Here is a 22,304-nt window from a genome sequence, read left to right as displayed (position 1 = left end):
CGGGCAAGTCGACCCACAGCAGGGCCCCATGGGTTGATCCACGATACACACTCGTAGCCATTCTTACATGCAGCGTTAAATCCATACTCCATGTATGTTGCATCATACTTCAAAGTTTTACTTGGTCTGGAGTTTTTCAGATTTTTTTGCAGCTGAATTTTTGTCAGTTGGGCAACTGGTCTTCTTTTCCGTTTTTTTTTTTCCTTTTTAAAAACATGTCCATTTGCTGCAATTAACACTGGCTAACTGCTAGCTAGATACATTTCAGGTGCTGAGCAGTGTTGTGCCAGGCGCAGAGAGGTCCAGGTCAAGACTGACCGCTTATGATGTGATGAATAATGTTTTGACTGGCAATCAAGTAGACAGATGATCATGTTATACAATATTTAAAATATATTTTACAATAATACATATAATTCAGTTTTATTTTAGTTTTTCAGCACTTTGCTGAGTGCCCCCTGGAAACTCCCAAGGGGGCCTGTGTCCCCACTTTGAAAATCTGGTAGAGAGACAGGGATCACACCATACACTAATATATTCCCTCTGTAGAAGTTCCCAGCTTTACCTTGGCTTGCCATATTATCCAACTGTCTCAACAATGGCCAATACACAGTTAAAACCATTGCTCCGTGCCAAACTTAACTGAACCATTATTCAACTCTTTAAAACAAATTAAGAAGAAAGCAAGATTAATCTGTAAACCTAATAAAAACTACTACAGATACCATCCAGTAGTGACTATTATTAATATTTGAAGGATATTGTAACTTATAGCATTCAGGTTTTCAGCCACTTAAATTGTAATGTCATCCAGTTGCACGTTTTTGCAGCTTTTCCATAACATAGCCCAGAACAATCTATTAAAAATGCTCTCATCCATAAACTACCATTTAAACATTAATATAATCCTGAACATAACTAAGCTCTTTCAGATGACAGTCATCAGTTTTGTGGACCTCTGATAGATAGTCTAGTAGCTCATTCTGAGCTTAAAAAAAAAGAAAATGTTTTAATAATTTTCTAGGACCGCACAAGATTTTCCAGGACATTTTTCTTTTTCTCTCATTTTCCATGTGTTTTCCATGACTGGAAAAAAACAGTTTTTCTGGGACGTGTGGGAGCCTTGCCTGCTCACATTGTTTTGACATGTGTAACACTCATGTGTGAATACGACTCTGTACTCTCTTGTGCTGAGGTGATTTAGGAGAAGCTCCCTGAAAAACTGGGATTGATAGAATGTTCTTTGGAAAGTTAATTTGCCTTGATTGTCAGGGGAAACTATCATTAATTGATGGGTAATAATTAATAATGAAAATAATCGTTAATTGCAGCTCTTTGGGTAATTACATTTACTTCCTCCAAAACCCTGAATTGTCCTGATAACTAAATGATGGTGGTGAAGTGTACAAGTGTGATATGATACTGTAGTGTTGAATGAAACCTTTTCCCTAATATTACTGTAATATGCACTGTATTGGTTTCTTTCTATTTGTGTGTGTGTGTGTGTGTGTGTCTGTCTGTGTGTGTGTGTGTGTGTGTGTGTGTGTGTGTGTGTGTGTGTAGGGTGATCCGCTGATAAACCTGAGGAGTAAAGAGCAGGAAGCTGAACTGGTGCGTCAGACTTTGGCTGCGCTCACGGCCATGAGGATCAGGTTTCCAGGCAAAACCGAGGAAGAGGCTGAGTCTGTGCTGGATGAGGTGAGTGCACTATTTCTGTTGTATTTGTTTGTGCATTACCTTTTACAGTAAACTAATGTGTATTTGTGTGTGTATCAGAATGATTTAGAGGCTGGAAAAGTGTAAAAATGTAACAAAATAACATGAGAAAAAGACTGTGATAAACAAAGAAAAGGAAGTGCGACTACACAAGTACAAGTGTTGAAGAGAAAGCCAAACCCACCGTATTCCCAGAGCCAGGTGCGGTCACTCTGCAGCCTAACTAAATGAGACCTCCTCGCCTCCCTCCACAATAGCCTGTCCGCTCTGGCTTGGCTCCCATTGTCTTTCAAACGACCCCAGTGACAACCTGACGGTCAGTTTGCAGCCCCGTGCAATTCCCCACTGCTCCTTTGTATTAATCAGTGCCTCTTTTATTTCTGGTCAGATCATCTGTGTCCTTTCATTTGGTGTGTGTATGTGTGTTTGTACTGTTTGTCGCTGGAGTCTATGGATGAAAGTAATGTTTATTATGTATGTGCTGTTGGAAACAAGCTCCAAAATAGTTCAACAATGGCTAACACCCCCTATTTGTTGTGTTGCGGCTCATACAGAAACACAGGAGTTTAGGTTAAATACATGCATTCTCCAAACCTCTTTATTTAGTTAATGGAAATTTGAAAATAACAGAATTATCTGAAATGGATGTTGAATTTTGTCAAAGCAAGAAAAGAAAAAAAGCTCAGAAAGAGGCAGAGGCTCACCTTGACTTTACACCTGAAGCCACACATCAGCGGCACAGAAGTACTATGAAAGCGTCCATCCGTTCAATCCACACTGACTCTGACCTCCGTTACGGCCGCCACTGCCCTCAGAACCAGCTGTCCTTTCAGCACCACAGCTCCCGCGGTGCTGAAAGGACAGCAGCCAGCCAGACTGTCTTCACCAGGGTGACTAATGACAGAAATACCACCAAAACAACATTCAGTGGACAAAAAATGCTTTCAGTAAGCTATGAGAACTATACAGGAGTAAAGTAGTAGTTGTAGTAGTTGTTTATTTTAGTTTTAATGTTACATTGGAGTCAAGGTTGAAGTCCTCTCTTATGAGGCTGTTTCACTTGAAAAAGCCAGTGGGTAAAGTATCTGGCAGGTGAGTGGCCTTCAAAGGTTTTGACTCTGCAGTGTAACATGTAATAGCAACAAGTAGATGGTTGATACCATCTAAAATGAGCATTTGGTGGTAGATTTCAGCAGCACTCTGAGCCGTTAGCAGCAGGAGGCAACTATTGAATCACCAGATGCAAGCTGCTCAAGGTGGTCCTGGTGGTCTGAGAAACCCAGAAGTCTGGTAAACATCAGTTTTTGAATTTATAAGTAAGACTCATGTTTTAATGCTGTGTGAAAAATATGTAGTTGGAACCAGTCCGATCCAGTATTGGTATCAGTACTGACATACTTTCCTTATTGGATATCACATTGATCCAAAACTGATCCACATATCAATCCAGATTTGATAGTGTGATGTTTTAATTAATTATAAATATGCAATAATGTGATTTAAATCTCATAGCCAAAATGTTGTAGCATAAATGAATTAACTGGTTGTACTGAACATAAAGTCTTTACCCCACCAGAGTGTTTTGTTGGCCTAATTTTATTTATCTGCTCAGATTTTGTTGATTTGGTGCTCTTTCTCTTTTGTACTAGTACAATGGATAAGTAGGCCATGAAGTTAAATGTTCTCTTTTTTATGGTTTAGAGTCTGCATGGGGTCTTTTATTTTGAAAACTGACTGGATTCTCTATGCTGTGCGGCTGAGCACTTTAATCAGGCCTGAAAATTTGAGCCCATCGAGGCCCAGTGCTGACAAAATTCTGTCTGAAAGGGACCAAACCCGACACTCATCAGCATTATTCAGCCCGAACTCGACCACAGCCCGACATTTTTCTTAAGAAGCTTCCCTCTATGTGATGACTAAACAGTAGGAGTTTTCAGTGACATGGACAACACATGCAGGGAATTGGATGTGGAAATGACTAAATTGTGGAGGAAAAAAAAAAAAATAAATAAAAAAATAAATATAGTACACCCCAAACCCAATGTTAGCCCATGAAATGTGTAACAAATAAGGCCCGACCCGACACGACCAGAACCTGTCGGGTCCTGTCGGGTCCTGTCAGGTTCGGCCACAGATCTCAACCTCTAATGCAGTTGCAGTTGCAGTGCTGCTGGTGAAATTACAAGCATTGTCTAGAATGGCCAGGATCAGCTCTGGCAGACATGGTGCAGGTGGAACGCAATGCAGCTGTGTCCAGTGGAATCAAGTCGTGAGAGCAGTGAACAGAAACAAGTCCTGCTGTCCTGTGTAGTTCTGTAGTCAGTGCATCATCCAGAAGCTGCAATTTTTTAATATCATTGCGCAATCACAATCTGTCAGAATAATCACGGTATGATTTTTTTTTTGCCATAATGTGCCACCTTAGTTGCTAGGTAATTTTGAGACAGGAGAGAAAAAAATATTGCAGCTTGTTATCCTGTGTTAAACTGTGTACAATGATGCATCTAAAAAAAGGGATTCAAGTCACAAAATGAGAGCTGATTCAGTTGCTTCTCAGCCTAAAAATCTTAACTCACAAAATTTTGCACCCAACCATTGTAACCTTTCCAAGATAATTTGTTCCAATTGTAATTTATCCTTGGTATTGATTTGATTGTGAACATTTCATAAAATTCTGGTCAGTTAAAGGTTATGTAAGGATTAGGGTAGAGCATGTAGTTGTTATGACTGAGGTTAAGTTAGGGCAAGCCACCAAGTAATTAATGTAAGCCCATACAACATCCTCACAAGAACAGCAAAAACAGTTACTGTGTGTGCATGGCATCTGGGTGTGTCGGGGTCGTGAGAGACAATTACCACCACACCTGTACAGTTAACAAACCCTAATGAGAGCACCATGGAAACACAGATGAGCAACTGCACCTGTACTGTTCAGTCTTTGCCTCAGGAGAAAAGGAGCGTTCACTTGGCATGAAAACAATCTTTGGCAATTTATGTTTTTCGTGATTTAAAGTTGAGGTCTAATTGGGCTAATGATGTGTTTGTATCAGACTAATTGTCCCCTTTATCTTTCACTCAAAACCTACTCTTTTTGTTGCAGTTGGAGACAGTGAAAGGTGAAATGCATCAAGAGTGTTTTGTTGTGCTTTAATTGAGGGTAATCTGTGTACGTCTGAAACAAATGTGACAAATGAGCGTGCATCTTACCAGACAAGGTTCATAAGGTTCTTATTGAGAGTGAATGCTGAACAAGCAAACATGTAACTTTCTGGAAAGTAAATGAAAGTGTTCTCTGTATACCTTAGCTCTGTATCTACGAATCCTTGTGGATTGTTTTTTTGTGCATGCATGTGTGTCTGTGTGTATGTGTGTGTGAGTAAACATAAAGTTTACACTGGAGCTTCCCAGTGGGAGCACTGTTTGCAGGGGATCTAGCATGCTACGTGAGAGGTTTATGTGCACCAGTGGGGAGATGTAGACAAAGTCAACAGAGCAACAATAACAGTGCCTGTAGGTACACAGCGATGTTGGCACTAGGAGCAAGTGCATGGGAATATCCAGCACAGCTTTTGAGCATTACAACACATGCCCCAAGGATTTTTGACACACCTGCAAAACATGGGGGTTTTCTGCTAAAGAATCAAAGATCATGACACAATTTTTCTATTATCCCTGAGTTGTGCTGCTTTTAAATTCACCACACAAAAATCGATTACAGACAAACACTGTGTTGTGTAAACACCACATTTTACAAGTTCATATCATATCATACATTGTTTTAAATGTACCTTAAGTCATTTTGACATAGAAGACTCTTTATTGATTCTGTGTAACTTTATTAAATAAAATACATTAACCATAAACAGTGACAAATATTGTCTAGAAACCCTTAAAGACACTACATTTGGCATTTAAAAATATGCTCAAATTATAACATGACAAACCAAAGTCCATCAGGCACAGATGAGCATATTGACCCGCTCAATTTAACATTAAGGCCACTGCACTAAAAAAAGTCAAATGAAACTCAGCTATGGCACACAGCAGGCTTCAGATTTAAAATTCAAACACCACAGAACCAGCAGTATTTTAGGAAATGGTTACTATTTATATGCACTTATTTATTTAGTATTATTATTGTTAATAATAGTTTATTTCTTTAAAAAAAAATATTGTCCTCTGAGGGGAAAAATCCTCACCTTTATTCAGCTGAGTCTATATAATGATGAAACGATGCATGATATTCATGTTTTTGTATTAATGCAGCAGGACCATTTACATCAGTGTCACTGACAGTTTACATCAGTGAGGATGTTTTAGACAACAGCAGACAGAAAACTGCACACCGACACACACCGAGGAGATGAAGAGGAGAGACAGAGTCTGGACTCTTCATCATGACTTACAATAATGCAGCGCAGTTACAAATGATTTTTGGAGGAGACGAGTGTCTGTCAGTTTGGCCTTTGCAGCAACAGATATTTTTATCTGTAGAGTTTAGGCCACAGAACTGTACAGTAACATCAGGATTCATCATCAATAAAGTTTTTATATCGGTTGGTACTTCACACACTCACTCCCCCTCCCTCCCTCCTCTGCAGCTCGTCTCTCCTCCTTCGCAGTCATGATCGATCGTCACGAAGTAATTAAGTATTTAAAAGTAAACAACAGTAAAAAAAATCACACCACAGAAGTGTACGGTAACTTTATGATTCATGAGCATAAAAAGTTTTTTATATCAAGTCGACACATCTGTCCATATTCATACGGTTTCTCAGCTCTCTCTGCTGTGGGTCAGCCTTATTTTTACTTTTACCTGGTTTCAGGTGAAGCTGCAGGTCGATCATCACTTTATTATCTCCTTCCTCATGTACTTCTGTTTCTTTGTGTTGAACCAGTTGCCTAAACAGACAAGCCTGTTTACATTGTCGGGTGACTGGGAGGCTTCTGATTCAAACTATTGGTCAGGCCAATATAACAGAACGTGCCTTAATTGCGTGTCAGAAAAATTAGTGACATTAAAAGGAATTTGCGTTAACGCCTTAGTTATGCGCTAACTTTGACATATATGTGTGTGTGTTTGTGTGTGCGCAAGATAAAGGCTACACTATTTTTGTAAAACTGGCTTTAAATTAGTCTGATGCCCACATTGCCGAACAACTTTACTTACACTCTGAGGACCAAATAACCACACAGTGTAGCGATGTCCCTCTCACACGTACAGTGTGACTTTTGTCTAGACATTAACCAGAGGTGCTGTATGTGTGAATGCAGATGTCTGGATCAGTTAGGCTGGTCAGTAAACATATTCAACCCTCCGAGCTGCTTTGTCCAAAGTCAGCATGAGCCCATGTGTGAATAGAGCAGGTCATTGTTCAGAGTCCATTGATGTTGTGTAGCTGCTTTGTACTATTTTCTGCTAGCCTGTATATTGCTTTATTTACTTATATTTCCACACTGTGAAAGTGAAAGTGTACACTCTTCTACACTGTTCATAATTCAGTTAGAAAGTCCCAGCATCTCTCCTGCTGGGCTGAGATGTAAAGTGTACAGCCTTTGATGCTGTTGCCGTTGCACATGCATTTCTCTGATGACTCGAATCACTGACTATTAGGGGTCAGCTTGAAGGTAGGATTAATATCAGCACAAAAAGAGTCTCCATTACGGATTCTTCTCCTCCTCCTGCACACACCCAGGCATATGTACTACATGTGTGAATGGACAAACTCAGACAAAATCGAGTTCTTATGTAAAATTGGCTTTACATTGTATTTCCTCTGTTTCTTAGAATCATCTGCCAGCTGCCAAATATTGCACATGCATTGCACGTCGCAATGGTTCTGTCATGTTCAAACATGGAACTTCTCCATAATGGAGACGAATGTGTGAAAGCTAGAAACCCATTACATTAACAGATAGATGAACCCAGCAACGTTACAGATCCCATGTCTGGGCAGAAGTGTGAAAGAAAGGATGAGTGTGTGAGGGTGGAAATGAGCTCTAGACTTTATCTGTATGTTCTTAGTCTTTTTTCTGCCACATGCCATGATCTATATAGGAAATCTCTTTGGAATCTCTTTGACCAAGAGCTATCCTGAAGTTTAAAATGTGTATATTGTATGTATATTTGTATTTGTCCTTGGAAATGTCTTTTTAACTTGATCCATTGACTTTATTCTTGCACAGGACAATGCGAGACTGCCTGATAAGCATGCTATAGTAACCCTGTGTTTTGACAGAGGATTGCTGGGAAACAGCAGTGGAATCGGCTTGAAGTGTTCTTTTTGATCAAAGTGACATCTATAAAATGCTCTGAGGATGTTTTTAAATGTTTTTGCTCAGAATAGTGGTCTGTATTACAGCTAGGATTAATTTTCCCTTTTCGTCCGCAGATCCTCGACAACTGGAAATACCATAAATCAAAGGTGGCCTCCTATTGGCTAGTGAAGCTGGACTCTACTAAACAAAGGAAGGTGAGTCTTATGCTGGAATCAGATCGCACAATCTGAGCCAACCAACATTCAGCGGAATATCTGTCTAAATACACATCAATACACATCCTGAGAGATACATTTAGGAATACCTTGTCATTTCAAGCCTCTTGGATATTTGGAAGAATCTAGATCAGAACTCACTGCTTCCTATTAGATCATAACACTAACAGATAATAAGAGACAGTTATAGGATTTAAATAGCCACCGTTGGAGTCTATTGGTCTGAATGACAGCTGTCAGGCTTGGAATTAAGTCATTTTTAGGGCAAGGCCAATACTGGCCTTTGATTGATAAAGATTTATAGGGGCATTGTGGCCAAAATACAGGGCATCAAGGCCAAAACCAATGGTGCAATGACAATAAGTTATAATTACATTGTATTAAGACAAAACAATATTAGTACTAGTAGATGATAATTAGCCTGATCATCCATCATCGGTTATCAGCGCAAGCATACATTATTAAACTATAAACCATTAATCAAACCAATAACTAACCACAGTCAGCATCAGAAAACCAGATCATACTTTCGCAGTTAACTAGTGTTTCTGTAGTGGTGACACATCTAAATGTACAGACAGTTTTGGCAGTTTGAATTAAATGGAAGCACCCTGTTCTCTCTAGGGAAAATATTACATCCAACTCCCTTTAAGAAATATTAACATACGCCTTACATGTCTTTAAAACATATAGGCCTAAATCTAGACAAAAGGTGTCCCCATGTCAACAATCCTCTTGTCTTCAACATCATAGTCCATAAAGATAAGCTATATTTCTGTGCAAAAATGTCACCTCGACTCCCTACCAGCCTTCGTTGGTTGTTTAAGTGGGAGGAGACGGTGCAGTACACACCAAATTAAACAAAGACTCATGACACTGTTAACTTGCCATATATCATGTGTGCATGTGTGAGAGAGCCGTTCTTTGACTTAATTTTGTTTTTTTAAGCTGTTTCCAAAGTACCTAATTGGTTTCCTGCTATGCAGCAATATTCTAGTAAACTTTAAAACACAAGTGCATTAATACTTACTTACTTATGTACAGTCCAGTATTTAGCTGCTTGTGCTTATCTCATAACAGTAACTGTTAGCTAATATTATCTAGTGGGTTAGCTCTTGATGTTTATGTAACACGTATATTTGCAGGAGTGGGAGAAATCTTGTGCTGGTAATTATGTTCAGCGTGGTGGTGGAGACTGGGAAATTTGAGTTTTTGTATTTGGTGTAGTGTATGTAGTTTTAAATGAGGAAATACGCAACTTTCTTTTAAGAGTTCAATGGCCAGTTAAAAGCAGGCTGTTCCGAACTGGCCATGTGGGTAGTTAGTTTTTGAAGGGGCAGTGGGGGCACGCTCAGGGACATCTACAGCACTGGCCGCCATAGTATAAATCCTGCCTTGACTTTTAGGGAAAACGCTAGTGGAAATGTGGCCTTGAACTGCAGAGATTAACATGTCTTTAACTGTACAAAGAAAAGAGTTTTGAAGGTCTGGCAGGTATCTGTGAGAATCTGGGCTTTGTATTACTATTATTAACACTTTATTAGCTTGATAACAATTAGTAACAGTTAAGTTCTCAGACACTGTTGTCAGAGATGATGCTTAATTTTTAGATGTATTAATTGTAAAAGTCTTAAACATGGACCACACCTGTATAAATGACCTGTTTTTGTACTTACTGCCACACAGTCTAGACAGTCAGCCTCTATTGAATCGACATTGTTAAAACCAGTGAATATAGCAAAATGTCACCACTCCTACCTGTTTCCTCACATGCTTTTGAACAACTTTTAAAACCCGAAAAATAATCCCCCAATCAAACATCAGAATAGAAAAAACAAAAATAAGACAAGCATGAAGATCCTTCTCATGTCAGACAGGGAGAGGAAGAGATACCAAATAGGATGTAAACAAAAGAGGGGACAAGACGTGAAATGGCATCCAGTAGGCGTGTCAGTAATGATGTGATCTCTCAGCTGCCGCTTTCTGCACAACAGTGCTCGGCTGGGTTGTGGGCTGTGGTGGTGCGAGCCGATGTTTTATTTGGAGTGGAACAGCCTAATGAGCAGCAGGCAGAGGTCAGGAATGTGGCGCCCACCGCTCTGCCATCTGATTACCATACCAAAACATATCTGTGTGTGTGTTTACTCATCTATCAGTTTGTCTGAGTGTGTATGCGCGTCTCGCTCGCCTCACATTGCTGTAGGGAAATCTTGCCTCATCGCATCGCAAACACACACAGACACACACACACACACACACAGACACACACACAGTCAGAGAGGCACGTCAGTAATGAGGAGCAAGGAATCAAAGTCAAAAGGGCCACAGCGCTGCACTCTGAGCAGGGTGAAAAGAGAGAGAAAAAGGGAGGAAGAGGAGGCAGTGGGGTGGGGAGGGATGGGAAAACAAAGAAGAGAGATGGAAGGCTGGTGCAGGTATCCTCAGACCGCCTGGGAACTTCTGACACCTTCTCTCTAAGACTGACGTCGGTGCAGCAATTAGTCCTCTCCCATGCTCTTCGCTGTCTGCCCCAGTGCTTTTTGTCCTGCCACACACACGCGCAAACACACAGCTAAACTTAGGCTGTATGTGTGTGCATGCTTTAACATGCATGCAAAGATAAACCTGCTTATATGTGTGCCTGGTCTGATTACATTTTTCTGGACGTGTTTGTGCATATACTGTATGTGTTGCTTGGTTGTGTGTGTATGGGATCTGTCTGTTTATTCATGTATGCAAGCTTGCTCTCTGTTACTGAATGAATGCATTAGCCTCTGTGATTGCTAATTTTATGGTAAGATAAAAAAAAAAGAGAAAGAAATCTTACAGTTGGAACAAATGCCACCTCGCGCATATCAATTAGAAATGCTGTCACCTTTTGTCTTGCAGCATTAATTTCCTTGATTATCACATGCTTCATTTAAACCTGTGTTGTTCTCTTTTTTTCTCCTTTTCACTTTCTCTGTCACTCAGGTGTTGGATATCGTACGTACAAACGTGCGCTTGGCGCTGCAGCGGCTCTGGAGGGAGCCGGACGTAGAGAGTCTCCACCTGTACCGGCTCTTTAACCGCGTCTTCAACCGGCTGCTCTGGAGCCACGGCCAGGGCTTGTGGAACTGCTTCTCCAACACCGGGTAGGCCAGTCTGAGCAAGGCTGTAGGTTGAGGAAGTAATGGCTGCAGTATGCTTGAAACTAAGTAGTTGGTATTATTGTTGTCTGACCACGTCACAGTCCAAGCTGGGGCAAAAAGGCTCAAGAAAGTGATACCACACAATTGTAGATCGCTTGGGGATTTCTAACTGAAAGGCAGTTGCTTGAAGCACCCCTAGCATTTTTTCAAGGACACGCCTTCCTGGAAACAAGGCTCTCCTCCATTTTCCCCAATAGCAAGCACACAATGTCACAGCCCCAATATGAAGGGTCGCCCTAAAGACTTTAGATCAGTTCGGCAATGCAGGTTTTTTTTTTTTTAAACTCTCTAATTGTTTCCACCCAGTTTTAGCAACAAAAGCTGGGAAATTATACTCTCTACTGAGCAATGTGTTAAGAGACTGACTTGTGTGTCTAGCCATCACAGAGAGAGGACAGACGTGATGGATCGTATAGGGATAAGGGCACAGACTTTCAGACAGATTCTCCTCAAAGTCATTCATGCTGTTGCACTCAGTTGTAAACACAAATGTGACAGAAGTATCTAAAGATAGTTTGAGAGAAAAGTTCAAACTCTGCTTTATTTCTCACCTACACACACCTGGCCATTGAGCATTAGGTGGGAGTGATTGTCAGATTGTTGGTTTCATAAAGTCACAAAAATTGTTGCACCGATTAGGGTGGGACAAATTACACCTTTATCATTCTTATCGGTGGATAAGAATGAAGTTTGTGACCTAATTAATTCCCATCAAAGCTGTGGCCCACCTTCAACCTGAGCAGAGGTTTAATCAGCCAGAATAACTGAAAACACCTGTGTGGGTGTTCAGAGGCTTTCATACCTATAATATATCTGGACATCTGTATCACTGTTTCTTCTTTTGGAGAAAAAATTGTGTTGAGTTTGTTTAATACTGATGCAATAGCAGATTCAACAGAAAGAGCTGCACATCACTGGCAGCCACCTTGGTTGTTTATGAAAACGCTTCTCCAGCCAATAAGGTCTCAAACCTCTGTGCAGTCATAGTATCATACCTGTCCGATATTAGGTAAATGGTCGTGTTTGGCTCAACCAGATCCAGGACGGGAGGAAATCTGTCTGAACAGGAGGGAGGCCAGATGAATGTGCCAGTGCAAATAAAACATGAGCTTGCAATTTCGTCTGGTTTCCAGGCTGCTATAATGCAAGCTGGATTTGTTGTAATTGAAGACCAACGAACCAACAAAGAGCAAAGAAAAGAGACATTGGAAAGTTGCCCAGAATATCACAAAAAACACCCTGATGCTCAACTAATTCTTCTAAATCAGCAAACAAATAATCACACTGCAGGCCACTGCATGCCACTCTTTGGTGTGTGAACTATGGAGAGGTCTCTGCACTATGCCATCTCTCCATGTCCTTAAGCCCAGTATTCATCAATATATCAATTCCAGTGACAGCAGGGACAATTTGCTATTTTTATTCAGTATAACTGGGGAAGCAACAGCGGCTGAATGACAGAGAATGAGTGACAGACCGAGCAGACCCGGCTGCACTTTCCTGAAAGCTCTCGGGGATGAAAGAAACATGTTACTCTGTGGAGACAGGGTGCAAATTAAGGTCACAAATCTGGGCTGTTAATCAGGGCTTTTTCACAGGTGAGAGTAAGGAAAAGAGAGAGGAGGGATGGAAGCAGGAAGAAGGTGAATGAAGGCTTCTTAGTTCTTTTGCTTTGGTTTGTTATCAGATACTTTGAAGTTTTCATTCGAGTTTTTTTTTTCTACTTTTTTGATGCAGCAAAAAGTGACTTCCTACAAGATGAGTCACTGCAGTGACAGCCCACTTGATCATGTCCCTATAGAAACCCCCAAACAGCAGACAAGACACGCAACCACACATACACACACCAACACACAAAACTAGTGTTTTCCATCAGCGGTTCACATCGGCTTTCATAAACACGTATTTTGCTTCCGTCAAAGACAGACGACAGACACAGCGAGACATCTTCAGATGCGTGAAGTTGGTTTCCACACATTTATTTCTTCACACATTAGTGCCCTCAAACAGAGCCACACATGCAGCAGAACTCACACTTGTACACACAGACATACAACCCTGACATGCAGACAGCTGCTGTGCTGGTAGCTTTTCATCTGGGCTGTGATAAAGGTGTGACCTTCTTGAATCTCCTCCCCTCCATATTCTTTACAGTTCAGTTGTTCAGTGGTCGTGTTTCCCTCGACACAGAGGGCTCAGAGGGTGTAACTGAAGTCCACAGCTCTCCATTGTCCTCCTCCCGCACTTCCTTGGCAGTCGTAATTGAGGGAGAGTGAGGAAGGGAGTGATGAAGATGAAGGGGATGATAAGCAGAAGGAGAGAAGGGGTGACAGAGAGAAAGCGGCAAAGAGAGTGACTGAAAATGAGACATTGTATAAAGAACGGTAGAGAACAAAGTGAGAGTAGGCAGGGCTGTAGCCAGGATTTTAGAAGTACTCAGGTCATGAGTCCCAGCAGCAAGGAGGATTTGGGAGGTAACCTTCAGTCCTCAAAGATTCTTCCAGTAGAGCATTCATTTTTTTTTGTCAGACAGCTTGTATTACCATAACAGGATAAAACAGATGGCTTACAAAATGCACAGGGAGAACAATTCAATAAAAAAGGTGAATCATTAATATATATATGTATTAGCTTTTTTTCAGCTACATTTATTAAAAAGTCCTTGGGAAAACATGTACTGGTGATAGAAGGTAAAACAAGTGATTGGTAAACAAGTTTCAGCTCTCCTTTTTTTTTTTTTTTTTTGCTGGGGCATTGCACAGAGCAATGCAACAGCATGACAGGCTGTAAACTTCACAAAACGAGTCCCTAAATTAAGCCCAAATGACAAAATGAACTGTGATGTAAGCAGAGATCAGTGATATGTTGTTTTTATATCACAGATGATAATGAAAGGTATTAAAATGCAAGTCTTGCGGGTAAAACATACTCATGTGTGCTGATGATGGAATCTTGTCATTCCAAAACCTTTAGCAATTTGCTACTTTACTGTAACATTTTAAGAAATGTATTTTAAAAAAAATACAGAGGTCTTCAGTGTCCTCAATAGTAGATACAGGCCTGGTTGTAAAGGTAAAGGCCCAGGAGGATTAGCCTAGCCTAGCCTCATCTACCACCAGCACGCTGTGCCCCATGCAGCCTTTGTCTGAACACAGCCTGCCCTGATGATCCAGCTAGCTTGCTAGCCTATCGCACAGCCCCTCCCTATAACAGGCCATGGCTCCAAACATGGATGAACCCTACAGGGGGCCCCGATGTCACGCAGCTACAGAGAAGCAGTGCACCTCGAAAAGCACACTCCAAACCCAGGCTCCCCTCCCCTCGCCCCCTCTACTCCTCTCTGCCTCTTGTTTGATATTTTATCTAAGGGACTTAACAACAATCAAACGGCCTAGCAGCTATTGTGGGTGATGAATTCAACAGGCTTTGAAAACGACTTAGAGGAAGAGAATGGAAACACACACAGTTTTGAACCCTTTCAGGGGAAGCACCACCCCCCACCCCCCCACCTCCCAAGGAGTGAAAGGGGGAAGACATCAAACGTACCCCCTGGAGTTGTGTGTCTCAGTTGTTGAAGCTCTCTCACAGTCAGGGGCATGTCCGGGGTTGTAAAGGGGGTTAACTGTACTTGGATTTGTTTCATCCTTCCTCTCTGTGCGTCTGTCCGTCTTCCTGCCTGTCTGTGTGTGAGAGGGTGTGTATGTAAATGTACAGTAAAGGCCACACATTAGCGGAGGTGGCAAAAGTACACATTCTTTAGCCGTTGATTCGACTGGGCACGGCAAATCTATGCCACGGTTTTAAACCATCCTACACACAGCTGCATGTCCCACCAGCAGCATTCAGCAGCAGAGTATTTTGCTCACCTAAAAATGTTGACTTGCACAGATTATATTGATTTTGTGCTTTTTCTTTGCTCTTTGTGCTTCTTCCATTGATAAGTAGGCTACCTAGTTAAACAATTTCTTTTTTTGTTTGTTTTTGTGATCGTGAGTCTGCACTGGGTCTTTTATTTTGAAAACTGACTGGATTCTGTATGGTTTTTCTGTGTTTGATCTGCTCTGACGTGACATCTGTCAAAAATAGTTCAACAAGTTCAAAGTACTACTGTCTACTGTACCGTCTACTGTTCAACTGTCTGTTACTGTGTAAACCTAACTGAACCTCATGTCTTTTACGTTTTTTTTTTTTTTTAACAAGCCTGTTTTGAAAATGTAAGGAGTAGAAAGCGTAGATATTTGTGATGAAATGTAGGGAGTAAAATTAAAAAGTTGTCAGAATATAAACACTGAAGTACAGTATGAAGCATTTGTACTGAGTTACTTCCCACCTCAGCGCATTAGAAAACATACTTCTATGTCTATAAATGTATCTACCTTAATCTATAATATGTACATGTACTGTATAGTATGTGTGTATGTGTATATGGATGACTTCATGGTGATTCTAATCTATAACTGCCAATTCTGTGTGTTTGTGTGTGTGCGCGCGCATGTACCGTCTCATTTGCTCTCCAGATCATCGTGGGAGACCATCTTCAGTAAGAGCAGCGAGGTAGTGTCACCCCAGGAGCTGCAGTGCTGCCGCCGGCTGGTTCAGCTGTGTCGAGACTGCCTGTTGGTCGTCTACAAGTTCGTCTCAGAGTCCCGCGGCTCTTTGACCGGACTCAGCCCCGAATGGGATGACACCAGGTGAGAAGGATACCCGACCCTTTGATGTCTTCCCACTGAGCTCTTTGTTTTTGAAAGATTCTTATAGCATTCCTGCTGCAATAGATAGTTCATTATGCCGTATGGTGGCTGGATAAGATTCAAGGATATGATGGGAGTCAAGAGTCTACTGGTAGGTCTCAACAGTGCTCGGTGTTCTTGCGCGAGATGGTGAGCTCTTGCTCTGGGAAGAGCATTAACTAAATGCCTTGAAAGCAAAGGTAAACTGTTGTTAAAGGAAGCCCAGGACAGTGAGGGAGAGTTTGTACAGCAAATGTCACAGAAAACCATAAATAGATAGTTATAACACTTGTCCAACTTTACACATTCAAGTTGCAATGTGTAAGATATGGCCAGAAATTTAAAAGACATCAAATGTCAAAGACATCTATGTATTGTGCTGCAGAAATATCTAGTGAGGTTAGCATGATACCAGTTAGCCTCAGCCCATCCTGTCTATTAATACCACTTTATGCCCCTGTAGATTCTGCTGGGAGATGTATTTGAGCAATGAATTTGCAACATTCACAAGCTCTCTTAGCTTATTTTAGTATAAATGATCAACAAAATAAATCTCAAAATATCAAGATAGGAAATATTCTTTCACTTATTGTCTTTAATAAACTATACATGCCTCTGGTCCTGGTCCAGTGGCTGGAGCTTGGTTCTGTTCTGTAAATACTCTGTTGGTAAGATTCAAGTCATAGCAGGCCTTTTAGCTAGAGGTCTAACTGAGCTAACAGCAGCTAGTGGGCTAGCCAAAGACAGTTACAGTAAAGAGCATAGTTACTTAGACAGGGTTTCCCCCTGTGTACTGCAAGCTGGGCAGTAATTGGGCCAAAGCATCAGGGAATTTTATTTTCAGGGGATATAATTTTAAGATGCTTTTGTAAAAAGCAGTTACGGTGGTGCAGCTTGGTTGGGAAAGTAGATATAGTGGTTGGAAAGCTCACCAGCGATAGATTTGGTTCAAATTTTACAAGTCAAGAAAGTAGCAATTCATTTTTTGTTGATGTGAAAAACACAGAAATCCAATATTATACATTGTCTCTAGCTGTTGATTTTTTAAAGTGCGTGTTGAATAAATTACTTATTTGCAATAACACATTATGTAGTAATATTTTACAGTCAGCTTTTAGCATCAGCTTAATGTAGGCCCTATGACATCTATTATGACTTTTTTAAATTCTCAATTTCATGATTCCAGCCATTATTATGTTGTCACAAAAAACCATAGGGACCGACCTTAATGTTACCATCAGTGTATCGCTGGCCCACGCTGGGTCCCCATCAAAAGATACTGAGCCTAACAACTTTGCTCAGGCTTACTGGTGTTACTCTGGTGATATACTGCCTTCTATTTGGTTATGTTTGACAGGTGGCCATATTTTACACATGGCTTCTTTAAACTAGTGCATTATGTAATACATATGGTCATAACAGTATCAAAACACAACATGCATTACATATCAGGAGAAGGAAAATAAGCCCACCAGGATACCGAACCTGAGTTAACATTAACAGGAGAGATCCTTGGCGTTCAAAATATTTATTTTGGTGTCTTTTTCCTTTAGGTCCAGATGGAAATGGGTTAAAGCTGAGTTTTTTAAGCAGTATGAACCACAGCCTACTTATGAACTTAGCTAAAACTCCCTTTAGAAAAAAGAACTAATAACACGCTTTGACTTAAAGACAAGACAACTTTGATTTGAAAATTTCAACAGCTATCATCATTAAACCTCTCTAAGGAACATTTCCCCTCTCTCCTCCATTGAGCCTTAGAGCCATCATCTTCATCACACAACTCAGATAAAACAAACAAATAAAAAAAATCAGCCTCATTCTATTTTTAAGGTTGATCCCCGCAGGAGACAGCAGCTCAGGTTTGGAGTGAGCGAACTTTTAAAAAGCACATATGCTTTGGGCTGGCAGACAGTGAGGGAGGGGGGAGGGTGGGGGTAGAGGGAGAGGGAGAGGAGGAGTGTGCTGTTAACAGGAAATAATGGCCCACAGATTAGTGCTCAGGTTAGCCCGGGGCCCCCCGAGGCCTGCTTAATTCAATTAGAGCCCAGATGAGCCTGTGCAGCAAATGACCTTACGAGAGAGAGAGCTCCTTTTTTCCCGGGGCCTCGCTTTACATGATTCATAACTCTTGCGCATATTTTAACAGGCTATCACTTTGCGCCTACAGTATAAAAACCTCAGCTGTTGAAAAAAGTATGTAGGGTTTGTGTACAGTTGTAGAGCCACTTATGTTTGGACTTGTTGCTATTGATAGTTTTGTCTTTACTCTTGACTCAGGAATATAAATATATCACTGAACTATGTGAGGATTCAAAGATATAACTGTAATTGGATTTAATAATTCGAGCATGCACAAAATGACACACTAGTGTATCCCTATTTCTGCAGTAGGTATCCTTGAGAGTCCATTTAAGCATGCATTGGTGTGTCTCTCCTTATTTCTTCTGTGTCTATATATGTCTGTGTAAAAAAGCTTACCATTTGCTGCTGGACCAGCCTCTACCCATGGCTCCACCCCTGCTGCTGTCGCTGCCGCTTCTTCTTCCTCTTCCTCCGTCTCTTCGCCCCTCGACGCAGGTCTCTGCTCGGTTTAGTTCTGCTAAACCCTCCCCCATCTTCCAGCACCGTCCCTGTTCCCTGCTTTCTCACAGCTGTAACTAAGGCTTGGTTCCACCTGCCCAGTGATGGTTGCTTAGGCTGCACAACCAACAGTCTGGCATGGTCTCCTCTCCTGTCCCTCACTAATAGTTAATTAAGTGATGTTTGGATTGACTAATGCAGCATGAGAATTCAATATATTTCAAATTATCTGATTATGCTTGGCCAAAAACTTTTTTGACATTGTGTAAATCATAAATGAAAACAGACTGCAATGATTTGCAAAAATATTTGACATATATTTGACTAAATACAATACAAAGACAAAATATTTGTTCAAACTGATTAACTTTTTTGTTTTTTGTAAATATACACTCATTCTGAATTTGATTCCTGCAACATGTTACACAACATTTGGGTCAGGGACATGTTCACCACTGTGTTACATCACATTTTCTTTTAACAACACTAAGTAAGCATTTTGGAACTGAGGACACTAATTGTTGAAGTTTTCAAAGTGAAATTCTTTTTCATTCTTGCTTTATACACAACTTCAGGTGCTAAACAGTCTGGGGTCTCTGTTGCCATATTTTTTGCTTGATAATGCACCACAAGTTTTCAGTGGTACTCAAGCTCTTTTACTATGAAGCCAGACTGAAGTAACACATGTAGAATGTCTTGTGTTGTCTTGCTGAAATAAACAGGGACATTTCTGGACAAGATATTGTCTGGATGGCAGCATATGTTGCTCCAAAAGCTACATTTTTAAAAACACGTTGCAGACATCAAATTCAGAATTCAGAGTGTATATTTACTTTGCACTGTATTCAATTGAATACAAGTCGAAAATTATTTACAAATCATTGCTTTCTGTTTTTATTTATGTTTTACAGAATGTAGAATAGTGTAGAATTGTGATTGTATGAACAAAATTATTGTAAAGGAAGAAAATGGGAGAAGGCAGCATATTCAGACTGTTTGGAAAACTGTTTGTCAACACTGCAACCATTTGCAACCAGCTTGCTGTACATCACCAGCCAATCACACTGCTGCTACATGCTAAACTACGCCTTTCACTCAATGCTTTTCTCAAGAGCATCTTACCCCGAGTGCATTTTCAGTACAAGTGGCCTTAGTGGGAGCTGAGCGCCTGCCTCACCTGCACCGCATCAGTGCCGTGATCAATCCAAGCACTGCTCTCTTCTTGTCTCAAGAAGACAGAAAATGGCTCAGCTTTGCATTGTGTGGTTTGCAGTTTCACAACACAATCGGTTCACATCTTTCCATCAGGCATGCAGGGAACAGTCGCAACCCGCCTCCCCTTCAGATAGCTAAGAAGCAATTAGGATTATTTTCTCATTGATGCATAAGCTTTATAAGAGATGGTAAACTGTGTGTGTGAATGAGAGCGTGTGTGCGCGTGTGCATGCACATGTCATGCGACTGTTATGCAACGATCATCCGTCCCTTCTCAGTGTCTCACACTCAGCTAACCTCAAACTATTTCTCTCGAGCTGTGTCCACATCCAACTGACAAGTTAATCTGAAGGATAGGTTCACATTTTTTATGTCTGTTTTGAAAAAATACTTTACATTCAAACAGTTTTCTGGTTGTCCACACTGGCTTTGAGGACATCCTTTCCTAACACTTCTAGGGTAAGAGATGAGGGACAAAATCCAGTCTTTGTTCCCTAAAAAAAAGAATTCTTATTCTGTCTCTTCCTATTGTCTAGGGAAACACAAAGAGGGAATTTCACACTAAAAGACGAGCTTTGGAAGACATCAGCTTGATTTGCCTGTCTCAGACTGCAGACGCCATATAATGCATTGTAATGCATTTTTGCATGGAGAGAGGATTGTGGATTTTGTCTTCCATCTTGTCCATTAGAATAGTAATAACAGAGTAATAATTACTACAACCAGTAACCTTCAATGTTCATATCCGGGCAATATGTTAAAATTTCCCTCCCAGCCACTGTCAACCCAGCAACCAGAGACTGCATATATATTCACACAGGTGTGTGTAGTTTCAGCTGGAAGATATGTGCAAGTGACAAGTTTGCTATGTTCCACAAGCTCTCTTCGCTTTTTTTTGGTCTAAAATAAGTAAACAAAACAAACTCACACAATGTCAAGAAAGAAAATATTCTTACATCTATTTATGCCTCTGCCTGGTATTAAAATTTTGGATTTTTCTGTCCACCCGGTTCATGTGAATGCAATATCTCAAGAACGCCTTGAGAGAATTTCTTCAAACTTGTCACAAACATCCGCTTAGACTCAAGGGTGAATAATTAGATTTTGGTGACTAAAAGTCAAAGGTTAAGGTTACAGTGACCTAAAGTCCCTCCCTTTCTTGTGAATGTAAAATCTCTAGAACACCTTGACAGAATTTTGTTGAAGCACAAACATCCACGTGGACAAGAGGATGAACTGAGGTCAAAGGTCAAAATCACTTTGAACTCACAGAACGTGTTTTTGGCCATAGTTCAAGAATTCGTATGCTAATTCTGACAAAATTCCACACAAATGTGTAATGGGTTAAAATGATGATGTGATGATGTTTTATATCCAAACAGTCAGAGGTCAACTTCACTGCAACATCATGATGTTCAGCAAAAACATTTAAATCTCAGTCTATGCTATTCCTCTGTAAAAATAGTTTCTGAGTGAAGACACCATGTTTTTCACTGGATCACTTATTAAACTCCCTCAAAGTCACTACGTAAGTGAGTGGGCAGTAGCCATTATATATCTGTCCAGTCGCCCAGCCCTAACACATAATGGAATTGTGAGTAACATTTTGAGAAGAAAAATGTGAACCTATCCTCTACTGCAAACTTGTAAATAAATAATTTACAAGTAAAAAATAATTGGGTTCATTTTATCAAGTCAACACCAGAGAAATAGTGGGTCAAGAATTGATTCCTGTTATATGAGTTGTTTTAAATGTGAACTATCCTAATGCTCCAGCTGGGACATTTCCATTCAGCTTTTGCAGTTCAGTATGTAATCAAACGCAAAATGACTGTCTGGAAGCCCAGTCTGGCAGACATCCACATTCTGACTACTTCAGCTACTTCACGCATTGAAATCGAAGATCATATATGCAGGCAGATTTGGCTCCACACTGTCTCTTGTGCATGCACACACAGATACATAACACATACACTCACAGAGCCCTTGGTTGCCTTTGGCACACGTCAAAGTGGGTCTGTTAGACGGGGTCTTCGGGGCCTCCATTGTTGACCACACCTGCCCGCTCTTGTTCAAGCATCCTTCCTGTGTGGAGTGGCCTGATCAGGTGTGTCAACAACCTCAGGGGTCTTAGAAAAGTCCTTCAGTCTGTGTGGGCAGATGAGAGGAAGTAGCCAAATAGCTTCACTAATGACTTTCTTGTTAAGCCTGGAATTACTGTCACTACCCAAAGACAATTTTCCCATGATGACAAAAGTTTCAGATTCTATTAACTTTCATCTGTCTGAAAAGTGTGGCAGTAATTAGGGTTAATTGGGGTGTTGAGCCGAATGTGGGCTGCAGATAACCTTCAAGCCTCTTTGTACCTCTTGGTT

General features: G+C 40.8%; 1 protein-coding gene and 1 long non-coding RNA gene across 5 annotated transcripts in view; one reads left to right on the top strand and one right to left on the bottom strand.

Moving 5' to 3' along the window:
* ttll7 (tubulin tyrosine ligase-like family, member 7) overlaps window positions 1-22,304 on the top strand; it is a 105,356-nt gene that overhangs the window by 78,784 nt on the left and 4,268 nt on the right. For 2 of the 4 annotated variants that reach the window (XM_084723342.1, XM_084723338.1), the window contains exons 17-21: window positions 1,564-1,698; window positions 8,109-8,189; window positions 11,184-11,344; window positions 15,919-16,092; window positions 18,608-18,711. In XM_084723342.1, the coding sequence (XP_084579468.1) occupies window positions 1,564-1,698; window positions 8,109-8,189; window positions 11,184-11,344; window positions 15,919-16,092; window positions 18,608-18,711 (655 nt within the window). The remainder of the gene's footprint in view (window positions 1-1,563; window positions 1,699-8,108; window positions 8,190-11,183; window positions 11,345-15,918; window positions 16,093-18,607; window positions 18,712-22,304) is intronic. The other 2 variants (XM_084723339.1, XM_084723340.1) reach the window with 1 other exon arrangement.
* Window positions 13,064-16,038, bottom strand: LOC146324078 (uncharacterized). Its single transcript, XR_014771214.1, has 3 exons — window positions 15,900-16,038; window positions 14,948-15,081; window positions 13,064-13,649 (listed from the first exon to the last, which is right to left on the bottom strand). It is a non-coding gene; the product is annotated as an uncharacterized LOC146324078 (long non-coding RNA).

This window comes from Lutjanus erythropterus, chromosome 7 (genome assembly GCF_056507025.1).
Source record: "Lutjanus erythropterus isolate fLutEry1 chromosome 7, fLutEry1.hap2, whole genome shotgun sequence".
Taxonomy (NCBI): Eukaryota; Metazoa; Chordata; class Actinopteri; order Lutjaniformes; family Lutjanidae; genus Lutjanus; species Lutjanus erythropterus.
The sequence above is the reverse complement of the archived record's forward strand: the minus strand, read 5'-3'. Positions and strand labels throughout refer to the sequence as shown.